The sequence below is a fragment of the Vulpes vulpes genome, chromosome 16 (genome assembly GCF_048418805.1).
Source record: "Vulpes vulpes isolate BD-2025 chromosome 16, VulVul3, whole genome shotgun sequence".
NCBI lineage: Eukaryota > Metazoa > Chordata > Mammalia > Carnivora > Canidae > Vulpes > Vulpes vulpes.
In genome coordinates this window covers 54,237,357-54,260,506 of record NC_132795.1, presented here as the reverse complement: position 1 = coordinate 54,260,506, position 23,150 = coordinate 54,237,357, and the positions used below count along the sequence as shown (strand labels likewise).

At 48.4% G+C, this 23,150-nt stretch overlaps 1 protein-coding gene across 2 annotated transcripts in view; it reads right to left on the bottom strand.

Moving 5' to 3' along the window:
• The window catches only part of RANGAP1 (Ran GTPase activating protein 1), a 31,666-nt gene extending 17,521 nt beyond the window's left edge, over nt 1-14,145 (bottom strand). Inside the window, exons 1-4 of one of the 2 annotated variants that reach the window (XM_026017318.2) lie at nt 13,644-14,145; nt 10,232-10,381; nt 5,146-5,273; nt 1,722-1,781 (exon numbers count right to left, since the gene is read on the bottom strand). In XM_026017318.2, the coding sequence (XP_025873103.1) occupies nt 1,722-1,781; nt 5,146-5,273; nt 10,232-10,343 (300 nt within the window). In that variant the 5' untranslated portion in view covers nt 10,344-10,381; nt 13,644-14,145. The remainder of the gene's footprint in view (nt 1-1,721; nt 1,782-5,145; nt 5,274-10,231; nt 10,382-13,643) is intronic. The other variant, XM_026017319.2, reaches the window with a different exon arrangement.
• Between the last annotated feature and the right edge of the window lie 9,005 nt (nt 14,146-23,150).

The following is a 23,150-nucleotide window of genomic DNA, read 5'->3' as shown; positions in this document are numbered from 1 at the left end:
TTCTGAGGGTGACTGGGGAGGCAGGCACCTGTGTTTGAGCCACAAGCCCAGGACCAACGTGGTAAGATGCATAGCTCTCCTGGGAACCCGCTGGGCTGGGGGTACCTACAGTTCCCCAGGAGAGATGGGAGAGGAGGCTCTGCCAGAGACTGGGGGCAGAAAGGGGCCAGGCATGCATCCTGTGTGTGGTTCCCAGTGGATGGAGTGGAGGAGGGATACACCGTCCCTGCCCAGGCCACCAACGGGCTAACAGAGGCAGTTTCCACTGTCCTCCCCACCACTGACTCAGCAATGGAGGGCCATTCTCTGCCTGCCCCTGCTGACCTCCAGCCCTCGGGCAGCCAGAGCTGCTGAAACCCTGTGTCTGCTCAACCTTCCCTGCATCTCATGCCTTTCCTCAACCCCATATTCTCTTGCCCCCCTTTCTAGGACTCACTCTTGTCATTGGTGATATGGAGACAAGCAAACCTCTCTCGAAGGTTGAGAAACTTAAATGCTAAAATTCAGGTAAAACAATGCATACAGGGCCCAGTTTGTAACTCACAAGCACATTTTCTTCACCCCCTCTTCTAACTTTAAGTCCTTTTACTTACTAACCCCCAAATGAATTTATTTAACCTATACTCTAAATCCTCCCTTTGCCTGGTTCTTATTCACCCTTTGAAACTGGTAACTAATAGAAGCAGCTCCCTGAAGGCTTCCTCAGCTCCCCCAGTGGAGGAGACCTCCCTCTGGGGTACCCATTTGGGCACCTGTCACTCCCTGAATGACCCTTAGTTGTTTACTGAATTGAGATGCATTATTATTATATTAGTTCATTAACATTATTAATTTATTAATATATTTATTCATTTAAATGTAAACTCTACATTTTACAAAATTTACAAAATGTAAACTCTACATTACTCTACATCCAACAACGTGGGACTTAAACTCGACCCTGAGATCAAGAGTTGTTCACTCTACCGACTGAGCTAGCCAGGCACCCCAGGACTGAGGTGCTTTAGAAATGAGGGTAGCCCCTGGGCACCTCAGGAACCACAGTGCTGGCTACTTGCATGGAGTTCTAAGAAGGCAGCCCAAGCACAGCCAGGGTGAGCCCCAGTAACAGTGATGGTCATGTCAATCATTGACCAAGAGGCTCACCCTCATGTACTAGGCCTCCTGTTCCTAAAAGGCTGCCTATTACTAACCTTGCCTCTTTCCCTTTAGCCCTAGGCAAACCATGTTCTGCTCAGTGATGCCCCCTCCCACCCCACCCACTCACCCAACCCCAGGCTGAAAACCGGACGCAAGCAAGGCTGACCCTCAGGAATGGGGAAATGGAAAACAGAGTGGATGGAAGCCACCCACCATGAGAAGCAAAGCAAAGAGTGGTATGGAGAAAGAAAGGGCCCAGAGGGAGAGCTGGGGCAGTGGGGCACAGAAGGGTGTGAGGGAGCAGAACAGGGATATGCAAAGATTAAGGAGGATAAGCACAGAGGGAGTGAGATCCACAGAGAAGCCACAAAGCTCAGGAATGAACCCAAGCCCCCACTGTCTGGCTCCATTATTGCCTGTACACCCACTTGCCTGTCAGGACATGGGCAGACGCTGCACTTGCCTGGCTTCCACTGAGCACCTCAGTCATGCACATCGTGAACAAAACATGAAAGAAGTCCTGGGAATGGCCAAAGAGGTCCCTGTGCCCAGAGGAGGGGAACAGCTGCCTGTGCACTTACCAGGGCTGGTGGGATCTCGGACCGCAGCCTCCCCGTGAACATGTCACTCCAGTGGCATCGCTTTGGAAGGAAGAGCAAGAGAAGAGTTAGTGGAACCCCTCAGAAATGGCCTGCAGGAAACACCTCATCCTTGTGGCCATGGACTACTGAGCATTACAATACTTCTCAATTTAGGTTTCCTCAGCAAAAAAAGCTGGTCCAGCTCTGGCTGAAGCTGGGGGGAACCGGGGGTACCTGGAGGCCCTAAAGGCCATACAGGCCTCAGAAGAAGTATGGGGAAAAGTCTGGTCTGCCCAACTCTCTAGTTTTCCAGGAGAGAAACCAGGCTGAGAAGAGACTAGCCGCAGGCCCCAAGGTAAGAGCCAGTGGTAGAGCCAGGAGTCTGACTTCTTTGGCTCTTCTCCTGCCAAATAGGTCAGACTCCTGGCCCAGTGTTTCCAATACCAATCTCCCATATATTGTGGGCCAAAGTGACACATGACAGGATTTGGGTGGCAAAAGCAGATAGTAAGCAATATGGGTTCCAGCAGCAAGGAAATTATTTTTCAAGGTTCTTTTTTCTTTTTTTCCCAAGTAATCCCTATGCCCAGCATGGGGCTCGAACTCACAACCCTGAGATCAAGAGTCTCAGGCTCTATCGTCTGAGCCAGTCAGGCACTCCTTGAGACTCTTCAATCCTGATCACTTCTAGAAGGGGGCCTTGCTCTGGGGCTGGTGGATCTTGCCCATCTCTCCACTTCTTGCTCATCTGCCTCTTGAACAAAGGGCGAGCAGGCCTCATGCTCAGAGCCTTTAGATGACAATGTATCAAACTAGAATTTAATTATGCTATTTTGGTAAGGAACATCACTTTCCATTTACAGAAGGAATCACAGTTACTTATAAATTACATCAAAGTGGCTTAGTAAAGCCACAGATGCGGTGGCCCTATCCCTGGGCCGTGTCACCACATGTCATCCTCCAACTCAGCTCCACTCCTGCAGCCGCCAGGTGCAAGCCAGCTGTGTCCACCCAAAGTATCAATTCTGGCAGCTCCCACCTTTCCTGGGCCAAACCTGGGAATGATGGAACCCAGCAAAAGCAACTTTCCCCTGAAAATCCAGTCCTTGAAATGTGAACTAAATCCAACCCTAAGTCCTAGGCAAACTGGTTTCTGTAGACTTCTCAAGGCTTCCAGTAAAGCAAATCACCAACACGCATGGAGCCGTAGGGGACAGTCTATATGGATCTGCTCAGTAACACCCGAATGCAGGTGCTGAGGGCCAGGACCCAAAGCCAGTGTGAGCCCTGGAACACCTAACAACTGGCATCTCACCCCAAAATTTCCCCAACCCAACTGGGATGGGCCAAGAGTCAGCATGGAGATTTTAGGGCACAAGGACTAGGTTCCAATTCTGACTTAACAAGTATGCAGGTCTGCCACTCACCACTCCCCATCTCTGACCCTTAGTACCCTGTCTCTGAAATACAGCTTTGGGGCTCAGCAATCTCTAAGTGAGCAGTAGTTACTGCAGAGCAGTTATGAGCCTGGACTGTTTTCTGGGCTGCAGTCCTCACCCTCTCCTAACATGTGTGGCCTTGGACCACACTTCCCTCATCTGTCAAGACCTAACTTGGGTGGCTCAGCGGTTTAACGCCTGCCTTCAGCCCAGGGCGTGATCTTGGACTGATCCCAGGGTCGATTGAATCCCACATCAGGCTCCCTGCATGACGCCTACTTCTCCCTCTATCTGTGTCTCTGCCTCTCCCTCTGTCTGTGTCTCTTATGAATAAATAAATAAAATCTTAAAAAAAAAAAAAAAAAAAAAAAAAAAGACCTAACTCCTGCCTGTGTTGCAATAGGAAAGGTAACATCTTATTTCACATCAGCACCTTGGCAAGGGCACTATTGGCTCTCACATGCCCCAGCCCTGACCCCAGGATCCCTCCTGCACAGAAGCAGAGCTAAGACACTGGGGTGGGGTGACTTAAGGCACTAGGTCTGCAAGGATGACATGATGCACATGGCACTCTTGCTGTCAAGCTCTCCCATGTCATAGGCTCACATCTGGTCACCAAGGCAACCTCACAGGGAAGAAAAAGGTTTTGTAAAGGAGCCCAGATCCAGAACAGAGTTTGGTGCAAGACTACATAATACAAATAAAGTAGTACTGGGGCTTGACCCAGGCCCTCAGATGACAAAGCTCCACTCCTGCAGCCTCCAGGCCCAGACGACAGCTCTTCCATTCCTGTCCTGCATGGGTCACTGGGGAGGGCTGAGTACTTTTGTAGGAAAATGTCCCAGCTTCTGCTCAGGGACACGACAGGCCCTGGACAGAAGAGAAGAAACAAACACTGCCTTGGCCATTAATCTGACTGTGATCCTCCCAAGGAGATAAACAGCAAAGGCGATGGCACGAGCTAGCTCCAGGTCCTCACTGGGCAAATCCACTCTGTGTGCCCTGGCCCTGCATTCCTTCTGTTCAGCAAGCACAGCAGGGAAAGAGAACTGGACAAACTTCAGAGCGCGCCACGTGGCCAACTGATCAGCATTAGGATCCTGGGCTGTTTACTCAGAACTCCCAGCCTCCGTTCCCTTAACTTACAAAATGGACACAGTCTTTACCACGTGGGGTGCCAAAAGGACTAATGCCACATGCAGAAGAGCCCAGCACATGCCTGGCCCTGCATGCACTGAGCACCATTTGCAGTCGGGAAAGCTGGTCTCTCCCTCATGACTCTGCGGAGGCCTTAATGTGATACACATCAGGATTCCCGGCAACACGGAGGGTGTCCAGGGATGTCCTCCTGGCATTTTAAATACCTGAGAGCCCATCTCTTCTCACATAGCACCTCAAAGGACTGGTGTTTAGTAGGACCCCCTTTGGGACATAATGTAATAGTAGGATCTCTGTCGGCCAAAGAGGAGCACCACCTTTAAGAAAGAACTCACCATTCAGCTGTAAAGAGTGCAGCACCTTCCCAAACCCACCACAGCAACTGTGCTGAGGCTTGGCCACTGCTGCCCCACATGTAACTTTTCTATAGGCAATCTCTGCTCTGGAGCTCCTGGCTGGGGAGGCTTGGTGCTCGCCAGAAAGGTCCCACAGTCCAAGGCTCCAGTGGCCCAATTCTGTGCCCTTCCCTCCTCACAGATGCCATATCTGCATTGCTAAAGGCTCTCCCTGTCCAGTTCTGCTTCTTCCCCCTTTATCATGCATGTTACCTGATGAACCCCTGATCCTTATGTCTGTTACTAAGACACAGCACACTGGGACAGAGGCCTCGGCCAGTGCTATGTGGGGAGGCCAGAGCAAGAGGAGCTGTCGTGGTGACTGTCAACAAGGCAAGACCTAGGAGGGTATGGACACAGGCAGGGACTGCGGTGGCCTTAGTGGAAGCTTGTCCCCAACCAGTCTGGGCCTGCTCACCATGCAAATCTCACCTTCAACTCTGACTTCTTCTCCAAGGCCTTGGCGATGACTCTGGCTGCCTCCACACCCACTGTGTTGCCCTCCAGGCGCAGAGCCTCTAAGCCATCAAAGTCTTCAATCTCTTTAATCACGTCTTTGGCTGCCGGGAACAAGAACAGAACTTTAGATTCTGAGAGTCATGAACAGCAGAGGAAGAAGAGTCTGGCCACAATCTCGTCACTCACCATTCCAACAGCAATAGTATGCCTACTGTGGCTGGGCCGTGGCTTACCAAGGAGAATCAGGCTGGCTCACACTCTAGCAGGGGACTCTGCTACAAAGACAATTCTATCTGTACTGGGTGTTAAAAACAGGCTCGTATAGAAGGCTTGGGAGCCAGAGGAGGAAAGAAACTGAGCAGGGAAATGGCATCCAAGTCAGAGGGCCAGCAGGTACAACAGCATAAAGGCTCCCAGTGTTACATGATTCATGAATGGAGTGTTCATTACTGTATTGTTTTTAGTTACGATGAAAAATTCCAAACAAACTAAACGTCCATCAACAGAGAATAGGTTAACTCACCAGAATATGTTAAACAGCTACACTGATGTCATTAAGAATGGTAAAACACCTGACTTGGAAATCATTCATGTCACAGTGATAAGTGAAAACTGAGGTTTTCCACTGGTGTTTGGTCTGATCGCACTTTTAAAATGTGATATCTATTTAAAAATACATAGATAAATAAAATTTAAAAAATAAAACACTGTTTATTCTTACACACACACACACACACACACACACCCCAAGGTCTAAAAGGACAAAAACCCAGCATTAAAAGTTATCTCTAGATGCTGCTGCAACTATGGGTGATTCTGTGCTTTTCCATCATCTGCTCAATATATTCTTAACGTGGGGATCCCTGGGTGGCTCAGCAGTTTGGTGCCTGCCTTCAGCCCAGCGCGTGATCCTGGAGTCCTGGGATCGAGTCCCACATCAGGCTCCCTGCATGGGGCCTGCTTCTCCCTCTGCCTGTGTGTCTGTGTCTCCCATGAATAAATAAATAAATAAAATCTTTAAAAAAATAAAAATAAAAAATAAAGTATCTATAATTATTATCCTAATTACTTAAAAAAAAAAAAGAACGAAAGGGATGCCTGGGTGGCTCAGTGGTTGGGCGTCTGCCTCTGGCTCAGGGAGTGATCCTGACCCTGGGATCGGGTCCTGCATTGGGCTCCCCACGGGGAGCCTGCTTCTCCCTCTGTCTGTGTTTCTGCCTCTCTCTCTCTCTGTCTCTCATGAATGAATAAAGTCTTTAAAAAAAAAAAAAAAAAAAAACAGAATGAAAGGAAGAAAGGAACTCAGCTACAGTTAGAAAAAAATGTAGAAAAAAAATGCACCAAGATTAATAGTAGTTGTATCCTGGGGTGTGAGATCACAAAGATACGGGTTTTTCTGCCTTCTTCCAATGTTTCTGAATTCTATAGTGAGCAGGTGTTGATTTTACAATCTAAACAAAAACATACAAGATGCATGAGACAAAACTCATCTAGTCTGGCTGGCATAAGACAGTGGGGTGAGGTGGTGGAGAAGAGATGGAGATATGTAAAGGAGTGAAAAGTTGGACTTGACCTCTTAGGTGACAAAGGCCACAGAATGGGTTTCACAAAGGTGATATGCTGCCTATAAGGAGCTCCCTGAGAAGCCCCAGTGAGGGCCTCTGCATATGCCTCCCTCCCTAGTCGCCCAGCAGCACTTTCTCAGGAACCCCTGATGAACTCCCAGGCAGGTCAGATCCTGCTTGGCAGGTTTCACAGCCCTGATCTCCTCCCAAATGCTGCCTGCTACAATTTTACACTCTTCTCTCTTCTAAATGATTACTTGATCATTATGTGGAGACTTTGTTCATGCTCCTTCTTCATTGGGTCATGAGCTCTGGGACTTTGCCTCAGCACACTACCATGCCCCCCCAGAGGGGAGTGCTTAACATTCTCCTCCACACCTAGTAAAGTAGTTACTCACGTCTATTCCACAATTGAGTAGTTGAGATACCGAGAGGTTATGTAAAAGCCTACTGAGCTCACACAGCCAGAAAGTGATGACCAGCATTCATTCTCCTTTTTTCATTTCACAACAGGAAGGTTGGCCAGGTATGAGCCTCCCATTTTCTAGAAGGGGAAGCTGAGGTTTCAAAGAATGAAGGAACTCTGCCCAGGAATTCAGGACAAGGACAGAGCTAGGCTTCAGACTGGTCTTCTTTTTTTTTTTTTTTTTTCAGACTGGTCTTCTAAAACTCTACCCCTGTGCTCCTCCCCAAATCCTTGCTTCCGTACATAACCATGGACTTTATACAGCACTCCCCCAACCCCTGCAAGGAGCCAAGTCCCTCCCCTTCTCCCCTGGGTCCCAGGTGCCCAGATGTCCTCTGTAGCTGGCACAAAGTGCACGGTGCAAGGGCTGAAATAATCTCTCAGCCCTTTGGAAGACCTGCTCCAAAACAGAGCCCCTCTAACATCCAGGGATTGGCCAGGTTAGCAATGAGGCAGGACACCTGCTCACGGGAATGTTTATGCAGTCCTTAAGAGCCAGGCAACAGAGATGCCAGGGCCCCCAAGGGAAGACTTATGCCGTATCAGTGAGAGAAGTAAGGAGATACACAAGTTCTGTACACAAGTTCAATCCTGGGGAGAGTCACAGGCACATGGCGAGTTTGGAAGAATAAGCACCAAAACGGACAAGCAGAGACAGGAAAGGGTGGGGACCACTGCTGAGTGGATTCTCTCACTTGGTTTTCAATCCAAATGGGGTTCCATGTAACTCAAATGTGGTTTAGGGATGTGTCCCAACACTCCTGAATAACCAGCTGTCAAGAGGCTGGGCGGCAGGGCTTGCCTTTCAGCCTCCACCGCCTCACAAAGTAACAAGTTCCATGTTTACTATGCAGCCATGGAAAGCAGAAAGGCCTTTCCTTGGTCCTTAAATGACTTACTGGGGAGAGAAGAGCCTTGTTCCAAGCATCATGGCTTCCTCACACAGGCCTTGCCCTCTCCTGACTATGCCAGCTCACTGCCAGCCAAGGTGGAGGCCCTTTCTGGGCCCAGGATCCGGCTGCCAGGCTCCTCCACACCACACCACATTCAAGGCCGTCTGCACTGGGCTTCCTATGGCACCTTAATTCCTTCTCGCCCAAGCCCACCCTACGTGTCTCAGCTCCTGTGCCTGACTCACGTGATACTCCCTGCGTCTACTGCCCTCTCCCCTACAATGACAGTTCAACCACCTTATCCATGGGGACTTCCGGGGCCCTCCTAAACCAGAAATGATCCCTTTCCCTTGCCGTATTTCCCACAGCTTTCTGTTCACGTTGCTCAGAGTATGCTTCACCTTCTACCCCCTGGCAGTTGAGTACCTCCTTCCTACTCCATCTTAGGAGGTCCTCAGAGGCTGGGGCTGTAAGCTGGGCATCCCTGGTGACCAAGAAAATGGAGGCAACATGTCCAGCCTGAGCTGGTTAACTAGTGATCTACACAGATTTTTAAAACTAGACAAGCTTGAGCTCTAATCCTAGCTCCATTACCTGTATCTGTGCCCTTAGGCAAGTTCTATTATTTCCCAGGGCTTCACTTTTCCAATCTACAAAATGGGGATGAGACCTACCTCAAGGACTTTTGTGAGGATAAACTTTCTTAAGTCAGGCACTTAAAGAATGCCTGACTCAGCATTCAGGGAATGGCATTTAATAGCAAATTCAGGGGATCCCTGGGTGGCTCAGTGGTTTAGCACCTGCCTTTGGCCCAGGGCATGATCCTGGAATCCCAGGATCGAGTCCCATCCCGCATCCAGCTCCTTGCATGGAGCCTGCTTCTCCCTCTACCTGTGTCTCTGCCTCTCTCTCTCCCTCTCTCTCTGTCTCTCATGAATAAATAAAATCTTTAAAAAAGGGGAATCCCTGGGTGGCTCAGCGGTTTAACGCCTGCCTTTGGCCCGGGGCGCGATCCTAGAGTCCTGGGATCGAGTCCCACGTCGGCTCCCGGCATAGAGTCTGCTTCTCCCTCCTCCTGTGTCTCTGCCTCTCTCTCTCTCATGAATAAATATATTTTTAAAAATCTTAAAAAAAAAAAAGCAAATTCATCTTTACTGAACTGAGCTGTCTACTGACAAACACAAGAATAGGGACTTAGCTGGACCTCTGTTAAAATCCCAGCTCTGCTACTTACCAGCTAGATGACCTTGGGCAAGTTAGGTCTTCCAAATCTCTTCTCCTTATTTATAAAATGGTAACATTTCTACATCCCCCCCTCAGGGATGACAAGTGATCGGAAGTGATAACAGCACAGGGAGGGACTCTGTAAATGTTAAGACCCTTCAGAGACATCAGGAATTTGCACTGCCATGCTCCTGACAACCTGAGAACTCCAGTTTCTGAGGCAGGGCAGGGGAGCAAGCTTGCCTGCAATCCATGACAACTGGGCAAGTCCAGACCAGTTTCCCTGGTTGGGCCAGAACCTCAAGAGTCCTTGCAAGTGCTGGCTTGGTGCCTTCACTTCCAAATGTCAGGGGATTCAGGGTTGACCAGTGTTAGCCATGCTTTGGCCAGGGATGAACAGACAAGGCCTGCATTCTGCTTCCTAATTCCCTCCAGTCCTGGTTCCTATACACGGACAAGAACATCCCTCCCTCTTCCAGGGGCATTCAGTTGCACGGACCAGACCTCCCAAGAGGGCCTTACCTCTGGGAAAGCCAACCAGTATTCCCAAAACCAGTCTGGGATCATAGTGGTAAAGGTGGGAAGTAAGAAGTCAGGGACTATACCCCGACACTGCTGTTGTGATCCTTTGTTGTTTACTATCTCCTCCCACTAAGACATAAAGTGGCCCTTCCCACCAGCCAACCTAAGCTGTCACCAGCAAGGATGGCCTCCAAAAACATGATGACTAGCAGGGAAGCCTATATATGTCCTTGTGGGCACATCTTTAAGCCTCACTCTAAAAGGGACCCAAAACTATCTCACAGAGCTACTAGGTAACAAACAACGTGATAATGTAGCTAAACAAGCTGGAACAGGAGTCATTGGCACACTCCCTTTCCTCCCCTGGGCCAGCCCAAGCAGGAACTCACCATCTTCCGCAGTGTTGAGTTTGAGGCTCTTGCCCTTGAAACTCAGCTGACCCCCAGCCACCTGGGTTTTGGCAAGTGTCTCTGCTAGCTTGGCAATGTCTTCAGAGGCCATGCTGGCCACGTTGCTGGGCTCCCCCGGAAATCTGCAAACTGAGCAGGATGAAGTTTCATTAAGAGATAGGAGTCTCCTGGGGCCCCCTGGTTGGGGAGGGCAGGGTAGGACATCAGCCCTTTCAGGGGCTTAACACCCCCTCCTCCATGGAGACTCCAACAGCTAAACTACTGGGAGAAATGAAAACACTATTAGGTAAGGAACAATTCTAGAAAGGTGGAGAAAGTGGCAAGAGTAGTAAAATCATGTTTTAGCCCCTGAAGGATTACTAGCTTATTTTAACTCCTCGCCTGCCCCAATGGCCCCAGCTGAGACACCAAGCACAGCCATCTGAGCTGCCCATCTTCTGGGCTCCCAGTGAATGGTAGTTGGGCCCAGACCAACAGTTGCAATGCAAAGAGCCTACTCCAAGCACACACCTGCCTGATCATCCTGGCTGCTCTCTGTTTGAGGGTCCCATTCCTCAAACAGGACTAGGATGGCTAAGGGATCCAGGTTATCCATCCCGCGAAATGCCCCACCACCCACGCTGGCATGTCTCTGAGGATGGGGCACAGGTGTCAGCCCACTGCCCGTCTGGTTTCAACCTTAGCCAGAAGACTGGGCAACCCATGGTGGCCAAACCTCAGGGGTTCCTAGGAGACCAGAGGTCTCTACATCACAACAGCCACCATCACAATAGACCAAGGGCAGAGCTGCTGAAGAAAGGAGCTTCTGGCCTGGAAGAACTCGGCAGATTGGCAGAAAAGACCACTCCATTTCCCTACAGAGGAAATGGCAGGTCATCAGGGGAAACCAAGGATGATGGATATGGAAGACAGAACGAGGAAGGGCCCACAAAAACTCCTTCTTACCCAGAACATGTCCTTCCCCAATCTATTCATCCTCAAGATACAACTGTGATGGCTCCCCAATCCTCCAACTCCCCCCAGGCTTCCTCTGGGCTCCTACAGCCAGCCTCCCACCTCCTTCTCCTTATCTTAACCCTGATCACCCTGGCTTGCCAATCTTTACAAATATGTATGAATTATTCTCCTAGATAAGAAGGCGCTACTCATTCATTCAATAAACATTTATTGGGTATTACTATGTTCTGGACGTTGCTCTAGATACCAGAACCAAGCAGTGAATGAAACAAAAATACTGCCCTCTCTCTTTTTTATAAGATTTTATTTTTATTTATTTATTTTTTAAGATTTTATTTTTTTAAGTAATCTCTATGCCCAACATGGGTCACAAACCCACAACTCTGAGATCGAGTCACATGTTCTACCAAATGAGCCAGCTGGGCACCTCTTAAAACATGTGTTCTAAATAAGATATGTGAAATCTTATTTGTGTAAGTGATAAGAAAAACAAACAGAGAAGGGGGTAAGGAGTTTTAAGGGGGTTGCGATTTATTTATTTTTAAAGATTTTATTTATTCAGGAGACTTGGGCCTCTTGCTGATTCTCTTTTCTCATTTCTTGCTTTCTTTCTCCTTCCCTCTTCTGCACTAGAAAGAGAGGCAGAGACATAGGCAGAGGGAGAAGCAGGCTCCCTGTGGGAAGCCTGATGTGGGACTCGATCCCAGGACGTTGGGACCCTGGCATCACACCCTGAGCCAAAGGCAGACGCTCAACCACTGAGCCACTCAGGTGCCCCGAGGGGGTTGCGATTTAAAACAGATTGGTCCAAAAAAAAATATATAAATATATAAATATAAATATAAATATAAATATAAATATAAATATAAATATAAATATAAATATAAAACAGATTGGTTAGAGGGGCACCTGATGGCTCAGTTGGTTAAGTGTTCAACTATTGATCTCAGCTCAGGACTTGATCTCAGGGTCATAAGTTCAAGTCCTATGCTGGGCTCCAGGATGGGCATAGTACCTAGGTTAAAAACAAACAGGGCAGCCAGGGTGGCTCAGGGGGTTTAGCACCGCCTTCAGCCCAGGGTGTGACCTGGGGTCCCAGGACCAAGTCCCATGTCGGGCTCCCTGCATGGAGCCTGTTTCTCCCTCTGCCTGTGTCTCTGCCCCCCTCTCTCTCTCTCTCTCTGTCTCTCATGAATAAATAAAATCTTTAAAAAACAAACAAAAAGACCCACAACAACAAACCAGAATGGTTAGGAAGATATTAGGAAAGAAAGACTTGGAGGTCATCAAGGATTAGGCCAGGCAGATATCTGGGGGAAGAGCATTCCTGCAAACAGAATAGCTAAAGCAAAGGCTTTCATGGGGGGAAGGAGAGATCCGAGGAACTGCAAGGAGACCAGTGGGGCTGGAGTGCAGAAGAGGGAAGGAGAAAGAAAGCAAGAAATGAGAAAAGAGAATCAGCAAGAGGCCCAAGTCGCAAAGGCCATTTAAAGAATGCAGCTTTTACTGAGTGAAAAGGAGAGCCACTGGTGGGTTTTTAGCAGAGAAGACCAGACTCTGACAGATGTTTTGACAGCAACTCAGGGCCTGGCATCTAGAAGGTGCCCCAAGAATGAAGAGATGAAGCTGGGGCGGGGGCGGACCCTAGCCTGAAACCCGGCCACCACTTGCAATTCTGGGAATGGGACAATTTTCGGCAAAAAAAAAAAAAAAATGGTGGTGGGGCTCCCAGACACGTTCCTACTGGAACACACAACTCCTCTGCTGGAAAGGGGCCTATTCCTCAGTCCACTACACGCACGCACCATCCACTTTAAAGACTAGGAGGCCAAAGCACAGAGAATGCTTGAGCTGTCCAAGGTCTGCACAGGGTCAGCCGCAGAGCAAAGACAAGCAGGCGATACGCCAACAGCGCTTTCCTTTCCCGGCACCAAAGCCGCAGATTTTCTCGGGTGCGCATCTCTCGCTCGTGCGAAGCGTCCGCAGCGACTCATGCCGATCCCGCGGCCACGGCGGCAGCCCGGGCCCTCGGCGGGCGTGGGGCCACTGGGAAGCGGCGGCAGGGGAGCGACGCGCGACGCGGGCCGCAAATGACAGGCGGGAGGCGCGGGAGCCCCATCCGGGAGCCCAGGAGGCCGCGCACCGCCCCCTGTTGTCACCGACGCCAAGGAGGGACGCCAGTGCCGGCAGCTGCGCCAGACGCCCTCGCCAAGCCTCAGTTTCCCCATCTGGGAAAGGGGCCTGCGCCCCCCAGCACCTCCTCTCTCAGCCCCTCCGCGCTCAGCCGCCAGAGCGCGGGAGAGAAGGCCCAGAAGACCCCTCCCCGAAGGCGCTCAGGGGCGCCACACCTTCCCCGCCCAGCTGCAGGGCCGCGCCGCCCCCCGCCCCCCTCCCAGGCAGGTGACGGGGAAAGGAAGCGGACCCCGACCCTCACCGTAAACAGGCGGCGCCGCCGCGAGAGGAGACCTAAGCGCGCGCGTCCGCCCGGCAGGGGCGGGGACTGATTTAGGGTCCGGGTCAGGTCAGGTCGGGGTCGCCGCCTCCGAGCCCAGAGGTCCCGGTACGCGGCGTGCTCTTCCGTCAGCTCTGCCGGCAGTTCTCGCCACTCCCGTCTCCGACACCACCTGCTCCCCGCACGGTGGCGGATGATGGCGGAGGAGGAGGATTTTGAAAGCCGGCAGTTTCTTTCCTTCGATTTGATTTGTTCGAGGCCCAGGCCGGGTTCCCCTTCCCTCGCACGCGCGGCCTATCGGATATGGTAGTCCAGTTCTTCTGTGCGGGCCGCGGCGGCCGCGGCAGGGGCGCGCCCCCAAACTACCAGTCCCGTGATGCACCGCATCCCAGCGCGCCTCCGCCGGCTCCTTCTGCGCCCTCCCTTTTCAGCTTCTGGCTCTTTCTCCAGGAGGCCACAGGGCGGCGTGTAGCCCCGAGAGCCCAGAGACTACAATTCCCGTGATGCCCTGCGGTCCAGCCGACTCAGCCCTTCCGGAAAGGTTCACATTCACTAACTTTATTGACAAACCCCCCGAAGGCGAGCGGCTGGATTTGTTCAGCGACAAATAGGTATCCATTTCCTCAAAGGAGAGCCTCGTCTTTTTTCCTCCCATGAAATTGAGAGGTCATTGGAAGTGTTTCACATAAGGAGCTGCAAGTTATTTGATAATTAAAAAGGGGAAATAGTTACGCTATGATAGAGAAGCTGAGACACCATCTTAACCGAATGGTCCACGTTAACATCAGTGGCACGACAAACCGACGTCCATTGCACACCTGCTGATGTGATGCACTGAGAAGGACACAGCGTCACCATGCAGCCAGTGCATAAAATTAATCTAATCCTGAAGAAGCATCAACCAAACCCAAACTGAGTTACAGTTTCTTTGCTACAGAATAACTGATCTGTACCCTTGCAAAAATGTCTGTCATGAAAGACAAAGAAAATCTGAGGAACTGTTGCAGACTAAAGGAAACTGAAAAGACATGACAACTAAATGCAATCAATGCTTGTACTTGTACGTTGGATCCTGGGCTGGGGAGTATATTACTATAAAGGGCAATATTGAGACAATTAGCAAAACTTGCTGCATCTTAGCTGATAGTATTGTATCAATGTTAAATTTGTTGATTTGTATTATTGTGCTGGGTTATGTAAGAGACTGCCCTTATTCTTGAGAACGTATGCTGAAGTAATAGCGGTGTGATATCAGCAACGGACTTGCCACTGGCTCAAAAAATGTATATATACATGGGGAGAGAGTGCAAATGTGTCCAGATGTTCAAAATAAGTAAATCTGGGTGAGGGGTAGATGGGAGTTCTTTGAACACTTTTGCCATTTTCTTGTAGGTTTGAATTTTTTAGGTATCAGAACACAAATAACTTTTCTTTTTTTTCTTTTCGCAAAGAACATTTTATCCATTATATAAATAACATGTGTTTGCTATAAATACTTCAACCAACATAGAACAGGATAAAGAGAAAAGTAAACATTACCCCAGAAACTCTAGCACTCAGAGATAATCACCATCAACATATGCAGCCTTCTCCAAAGTCACCTCTCACAACTTGGCCCACGCATATGCTTTTGCTTTACCTGCAATTGAAAGTTAAATAGATTATGTGCCAGATCTTTTCACACACAGTTAATTCAATCTTTACAACCACAAAGAAAGCAGACACCATTGCCACCCCTTTCAGCACAGAGATGAGAAAACAAGCTCCATACCCTGGTTCACGCCACTACTGAGATGTGGGACCACTTTTCACCCTCCCTGTCGTCCTCTGCCTACAAGGCCCATGTCAAATGCCACCTCCTCCAGGAGGCTTTTCTACATCACTCTGTCCAGAATGAGTCATCTTGCTCTGGGCCCCAAAGCACACTGCAAGCCCTCACAGCAGTCGATGTGCAGCTCTGAGGGCTTTTTCACAACGTTAATAGTATCATTGGCAGTGTCCTTATCCACCTGGGAGAGCCTTGGGGCAGCTATCATACCCATCTTGGCAGCATCTTTTCCCGGATTCACCTGTCATAGCTGCTTTACCTTTCCTCATTTGAATTGGATTCCGATCAGGGTCACTGGATGTTTGCTTAAAAAGAGTCATCATCTGAGAAGGCTAAGATGCTCCCAATTAGGCCTGATGCTATTTCTGTGCTGATTACCACTCGGACTGATCAAATCAGTCTGGATTTTCCTTGGGGTGATCCCCAGCCTCCTTTGTCCAGTTTTACTTCCTAAGGCCTCCCTTGGCCCTCTGACAAAGACCTCCCAAAGGGAAGAGGAGGGCAGATGGTAGAACATATATTTTTTAAAGGTTTTATTTATTTATTCATGAGAGATATAGAGAGGCAGAGACACAGAGGGAGAAGCAAGCTCCCCGCGGGGAGACTGATGCGGGACTCGATCTCAAGACTCAGGATTGGGCAGCCCTGGTGGCGCAGCGGTTTGGTCCTGCCTGCAGCCTGGGGTGTGATCCTGGAGACCCGGGATCGAGTCCCACGTTGGGCTCCCTGCGTGGAGCCTGCTTCTCCCTCTGCCTGTGTCTCTGCCTCTCTCTCTCTCTCCCTGTGTCTCTCATGAATAAATAAAATCTTAAAAAAAAAAAAAACCCAGGATCATGACCTGAGCCAAAGGCAGACGCTCAACCGCTGAGCCACCCAGGTGCCCCTAATCAGTAAAACATCTTAAGTGATCTCCCCATCCTCGCCAAGCCAATAATCTACGGTTTTCAGGACTAGAAGGGAATTCTTAGCAAAAACAACAATGGCCTTCAGAGTCTGCCTGGCTGGCTCAGTCCATAGAACATGCAAGCCTTGGTCTCAGTGTCATGTGCTCAAGCTCCATGCTGGGTGTGGAGTCTACTTAGAATTAAAAAAAAAAAGAAAGAAAGAAAAGAAATTTAAAGTAAGACTCTTGACCCCGATCTAATTTAAGAAGAAAGAAAAAGAAACAGTGGCCTTCAAGGGCCAGAGAGGTATTAGGAGGTAATGGGAGCCTGGTGGAGCTTGTGGAGAACCAGAGTAGATGTTCTGCTCTAATGTGTTCACATCCAAAGCTCAAAATCACCAGACCAGCCAGACATCACTGCTTAGCAATCCAGATTCTGTTTGTTACTCCTGAATCTAGATTCTACCTCAAACCACTTTAAAATGGGAAGACTGAGGGAGGGATCCCTGGGTGGCGCAGCGGTTTGGCGCCTGCCTTTGGCCCGGGGCGCGATCCTGGAGACCCGGGATCGAATCCCATGTCGGGCTCCCGGTGCATGGAGCCTGCTTCTCCCTCTGCCTATGTCTCTGCTTCTCTCTCTCTCACTGTGTGCCTATCATAAAATAAATAAAATTAAAAAAAAAAAAAAAAAAAAAAAGGAAGACTGAGGGATCCCTGGGTGGCTCAGTGGTTTAGCGCCTGCCTTTGGCCCAGGGCGTGATCCTGGAGTCCCGGGATCAAGTCCCATGTCAGGCTCCTGGCATGGAGCCTGCTTCTTCCTCCTCCTGGGTCTCTGCCTCTCTCTCTCTCTCTCTCTCTCTCTCTCTCTCTGTCTATCATAAACAAATAAATAAATCTTAAAAAATAAATAAAATGGGAAGGCTGAGGTTTAAAAAGATGAAGAAGGTTCCCCAAGGGTACACAGTGAGTCAGAGTTGTCCCGAGACATCAGTGTTTCCAAGCAACACATGTGTATCATCTCTCCTTCTCTTTCTCCAGCTCTCTCTCCCTTCAACGTTATCACCTGAGGGCTAGTTTGTTTGCCAAGAGCAGTAAATGGAATCATAGCCTTTGACAGATAGATAGAGCCATTTCACACCACCCCTTTCTTCTTTTCAACAGGCAAAGAATTGAGGACCAAAGAGGTTAAAAAACCTGCCCAAATTACACAGTAATTTAGACAAGAGATTGTAGATTTTTTTTAAGTAAGCTCTGTGCCCAACATGGGGCTTGAACTCACAACCCCGTAATCAAGAGTTGCATGCTCTATCAACTGAGTCAGCTAGGTACCCCCAAGATAAGAGACAGCAGAAGCCAGATCCCTGGGGTCCTTTTCAATAGACATGCAAAACAAGTCATTTTGTGAGTATGAGGTGGGTATAAGGGAAAAAGGGAATGCTTTAGACCTTTCTGTCTTTGTTATGCAGCTTTTCTTTCCTCTTTTTTAAAAGAATGTTTTGAAGAAAAAAAGCAGGCTGCCTCTGATTCGTTTGGTTTACTTTGACTGAGTGTTTTAAATTCCATTGTGGTGCCTGAAAACAAACTTAATTGCTAATTGTAAGTGGAATAAATAACAATATTTATACTGGTTTCCTGAAGAGCTACCAAGGCTGCAGACTTGCCATTTAGTGAGATCAAAAACAAATGCCTGAATTATGCCAGACATGTGAGGAATGTGGAGAGAAATTCTCAAGATCCAGCTGGGTACGGGTGCTCGCCTAGGGCCCCTAGAGAAAGGTGGTGGGCTTGGCCCACCAGTATTGCAAGGGAGCCTGTCCCCTCACCCCCAAGGGTCACCACCCCTGCTGGGAAGGGGTTGCTACATTATCTGTTAAAGACCACTCAAACCACATTCCCCCCTAGGTTCAAGCCCAGGGCTCCCCATCAGAATACATGACCTTTTCAAACTTTGATAAATAACAGTAAAAATAATTCATTCCCCCCACAAATAGTAATCGAGTATCCACCATGTACAAGGCACTGTTCTGGCTCTGGGAATCCAAAGGTGAGTGAGACAGAAAAGGATGATGTCTGTGGAGGAGCTTAAATTAGGATCTAACGTTTCTGGAGAGTTTCCTGACACCAAATGCTTTGGGTAGATTATTTTTTCTTTTAAAAATTATCTTGGGGGATCCCTGGGTGGCTCAGCGGTTTGGCGCCTGCCTTTGGCCCAGGCCGGGATCCTGGAGTCCTGGGATCGAGTCTCGCGTCGGGCTCCGGCATGGAGCCTGCTTCTCCCTCTGCTTGTGTCTTTGCCTCTCTCTCTCTCTCTCTCTCACATGAATAAATAAATAAATCTTAAAAAAAAAAAAAAAAAAAAAAAGAATTCTTTTGTTCCAGAGTGCCTGGGTGGCTGGTTCAGTTGGTTAAGTGTCTGCCTTTTGCTCAGGTCATGATCTCAGGGTCCTGGGATGGAGCCCAACATTGGGCTCCCTGCTCTGCAGGGAGTCTGCTTCTCCTTCTCCTTCTGCCCCTCCTCCTGTTCAAGCTCTCTCCCTCTAATACATAAAGTCTTTTTTTTTTTTTAATTATTTTGTTCCTTGGGATGCCTGGGTGATGTAGTACGTTAAATGACTGACTGTTGGTTTCAGCTCAGGTTGTGATCTCAGGGTCCTGGGATCGAGCCCCCACCTCAGGCTCCATACCCAGCATGGAGTCAGCTTCAGATTCTCTCTCCCCTCTTTCTGTGCCCCTGCCTGTGCTCTCTTTTCTCTCAAATAAACAAATACATCTTTAAAAAAATAAAATAAAAAATCTTTTGGTTCAAAATGGAAATAATTTTCTAAATAAATACGGACACAAAAAATTCAAAAATAGTATAAATGCAAAAGACCATTAAGAATAAAGTTAAGGGGAAAAAAAATTAAAAAAAAAAAAAAAAGGGATCCCTGGGTGGCGCAGCGGTTTGGCGCCTGCCTTTGGCCCAGGGCGCGATCCTGGAGACCCGGGATCGAATCCCACGTCAGGCTCCCGGTGCATGGAGCCTGCTTCTCCCTCTGTCTGTGTCTCTGCCTCTCTCTCTCTCTCTCTCTCTCTCTGTGACTATCATAAAAAATAAATAAAAAAAAAATTAAAAAAATAGAATAAAGTTAAGGGGAAAAAAAAGAATAAAGTTAAGGGGTGTCAGACTGGCTCAGTCGGTGGAGTATGTGACTTTTTTTTAAAGCTTTTTTTTTTAATTTTTATTTATTTATGATAGTCACAGAGAGAGAGAGAGAGGCAGAGACACAGGCAGAGGGAGAAGCAGGCTCCATGGACCGAGAGTCCAAGGTGGACCTCGATCCCGGGTCTCCAGGATCGCGCCCCGGGCCAAAGGCAGGTGCTAAACCGCTGCGCCACCGAGGGATCCCCGGAGTATGTGACTCTTGATCTCAGAGTTGTGAGTTCGAGCCCCACATTGGGCCTAGAGTTTACTTTTAAAAAAAAAGAATAAATTAAAAATTCCCTGTTTCGTTTTGAAAAAATTTTTTATGCGGATTGATGGGTGGATGGATGGATGAATGAGTAGGTGATCAAGCAACATAGCAAAGTGTTAACGTTTGTAGCATAATCTAGTGGATGTGAGTATTCACTGCTTTCAGCTTTCTGTATCTTGGCCATTTTCATAATAACACGTTGGGGACAACGTGACCATGTCTTATTGCCTGGTTTCCTCCCTTCCCCCCTGCATATGCTAGGCTGGGGGCTAGCCTGTCTCAGCCCCTAGGTTCATGAGTCCTCTCCACTTTTCTCTTTTTAAGTCACTCTCACCTTTGAGAATCTGAATTCTCTGGACTAGTTCCCAGAAGAATGTATTATTTATTTTTAGTTAATCACACCGTTATCAATGTTTTGTACGCAAGGACTCATTTAATCCTCATGACCTGTGGGGACCCAGTGGGGAAAGTGCTCTTTATATCACTGACCTAAGCTTTAAGTTATGCATCACATCTTCAGGGCCTTTCCCTAAACCCCAAATTAAGATCCCTTGCTGGAGGGCTGGGACCTGGGACTATGCGGGAGCTGTGGGGCCCCAGGGTTTCTCTGCATGGGGCCTTGCAATGAACATTTGTTGAGTGACTGAATGAACATTGCACATGCTTGCAGGAAAGGCTGCCATACATGCATAGACTCTCCACCAGGAGATAGTGAAGCATCTCTGAGGGCCAGACCACAACAGGTGTGAGCTCAGTAGAGGAGGTGCTCCTTGGAGAAGGGATAACTGAACACCATAACTGTTAGTTCCTCAGAGGTGAGAACATGAGTGTCTGATTCCCATTCTCCAGCAACCCTCTTATGTGTCTGGTCCTCAGGGGTGATCAGGGATGTGTTCAAACTTAAGATGTCCCCATAAAAAAAAAAAATGTCCACATCATGGGGCAGTGGTGGCAGCTTTATAGGTAGACAAGCCTGGGTCTGAATTCTGTCTCTGCCTCTTTCTTAGCTGTGTAACTTTGACCAAATCACTTAACTGCTTTGTGTCTGTTTTTTCACCCAAAACCGGTCAAAATAATCCCTACCTTATAGGATTTTTAGAGGGAAGGGGATAAGAGAATCAACATATACAAAGTACTTGGTCCATCGTAATTAAGAGTTGGTGGTTGGGGACTCTTGGGTGACTCAGTAGTTGAGCAACTGCCTTTGGCTCAGGTCGTGACCCTGGGGTCGTGGGATTGAGTCCCACATCGGATTCCCCGCAGGGAGCCTGCTTCTCCCTCTGCCTGTGTGTCTGCCTCTCTCTGTGTGTCTCTCTTGAATAAATAAATAAAATATTTTTTAAAAAGAGAAAGTGGCTGTTATTTCTAATTAGGCTTTAATATGCAGACATAGAACATTTGCTGCCCAATGACATTTGCCTTCCCAGAAAACAATCTACTAGCACCAGCCTCAAGGATTTTCTCTCAAAAGCACTACCACATAGGTCTGGTATCTTGTAAAGTCCCATTTACCATCTCAGGCAGCATTGACACTTTACCTGGTTGATGTCAAATCAAAGTGGAGAGCTGATGTCCAGCTGAATCCCCTTTAAATGATGGACAGTCTTCTAAGGATATGTGCTATTTTAAAAAAAATATTTTTTTTCTTATTTATTTATGATAGTCACACAGAGAGGGAGAGAGAGAGGCAGAGACATAGGCAGAGGGAGAAGCAGGCTCCATGTATCGGGAGCCCGACGTGGGATTCTATCCCAGGTCTCCAGGATCGTGCCCTGGGCCAAAGGCAGGTGCTAAACCGCTGTGCCGCCCAGGGATCCCAGATATGTGCTATTTTACTGGCAGCTTGGGATGGTGGAATCACATCATTTACCAGCTAGTTCATTTGAGCAAGTTGTGGGGATCCAACTGGCCTCAGCATCCTCCTCTGTAACATGGGAGTGATAGTAACAGTGGTGCCTAAATCTGATCTATTGTCAAGAGTGTCTGACTTTTTTTTGTACAGGGAGTATATATATTAGGTATTCTTATCCTTATTTTACAAATGTGGAAATTGAAACTGTGATTGTCCATGATCACCCAGCTAGCAAGAGGTGGGAGCTGGGACTCCCACCCACCCTGGTCTTCCTAATGCCACCATACCACCCCGCCTCCCTAAATTGCCAGGCTCTGCCTGTAGCTGCCTTTAACCCATGATCTTGGGTCTATCCCAGGTGACCAAGGGATTGAATTCCCACAAAATATCAGAACCCCCAAGAAGCGCTTGTCAGAAATGCTGAATTAGAGTCTCTTGACCGCAGGGAATTAGAAATCTTTATTTTATTTTTCATTTCATTTTTTTTAAAGATTTTATATATTTATTCATAGAGACAGAGAGGCAGAGACACAGGCAGAGGGAGAAGCAGGCCTCATACAGAGAGTCTGACATGGGACTCGATCCTGGGTCTCCGGGATCACGCCCTGGGCTGCAGGCTGTGCTAAACTGCTGCGCCACTGGGGCTGCCCTCATTTTATTTTATTAAAATATTTTATTTATTTATTAGAGACACACAGAGAGAAAGAGATTGAAAGAGAGAGAGGCAGAGACACAGGCAGAGGGAGAAGCAGGTTCCATGCAGGGAGCCCGACGTGGGACTCGATGCCGGGTCTCCAGGATCATACCCCAGGCCGAAGGTGGCACCAAACTGCTGGGCCATCAGGGCTGCCCGGTGTGTTTAAATGTTAAAAATTTGTCCCATCGATGTACCCCCAGCTCCTAAGATGTGCCTGACACGAGCATTTGGGGAAGAGATAACATTTATAAAGTCTGCCAGCTCACAGCTGATCCTCCATAAATTAAATACACACATATGTATGTGTATATACATACATACACATGCACACACGTAGGTATTTGTGTGTATATATATATATATATATGCGCATGTGTATGTATGTACAAAACTAAGAAAGCGAAAGAAGGAAATTTGAGAGAATTTTCACAGGATGTGGGAGTCCTCTGGACTCAACGGAGCATGTAGTGGTAGCATGCACAACACTGTATTTGGAGTAAGAAGCTCTGGATTCAAATCCCCACTGGTCCTGAGCAGCTCTGAGGCAGCGTCAGGGGTGCCATACAGCCAGTCTCTCTGGTTAATGTCCCTTTCCCTACTGGGTCTCCTCAGTTAGCCCCAGAATCCTTTCTGGAAAGATCTCAAACATAAAACAGCAGCCGATGGAAGGTCTGATTCTCCTCTGGGCCACCGGCCCTCATCCGTGAAGAGGGTTTGGGGAAACCTTCAGGGAAAGCACCTGGCGACGCGGGGGCTTTTTCCGCGGATGGGGTA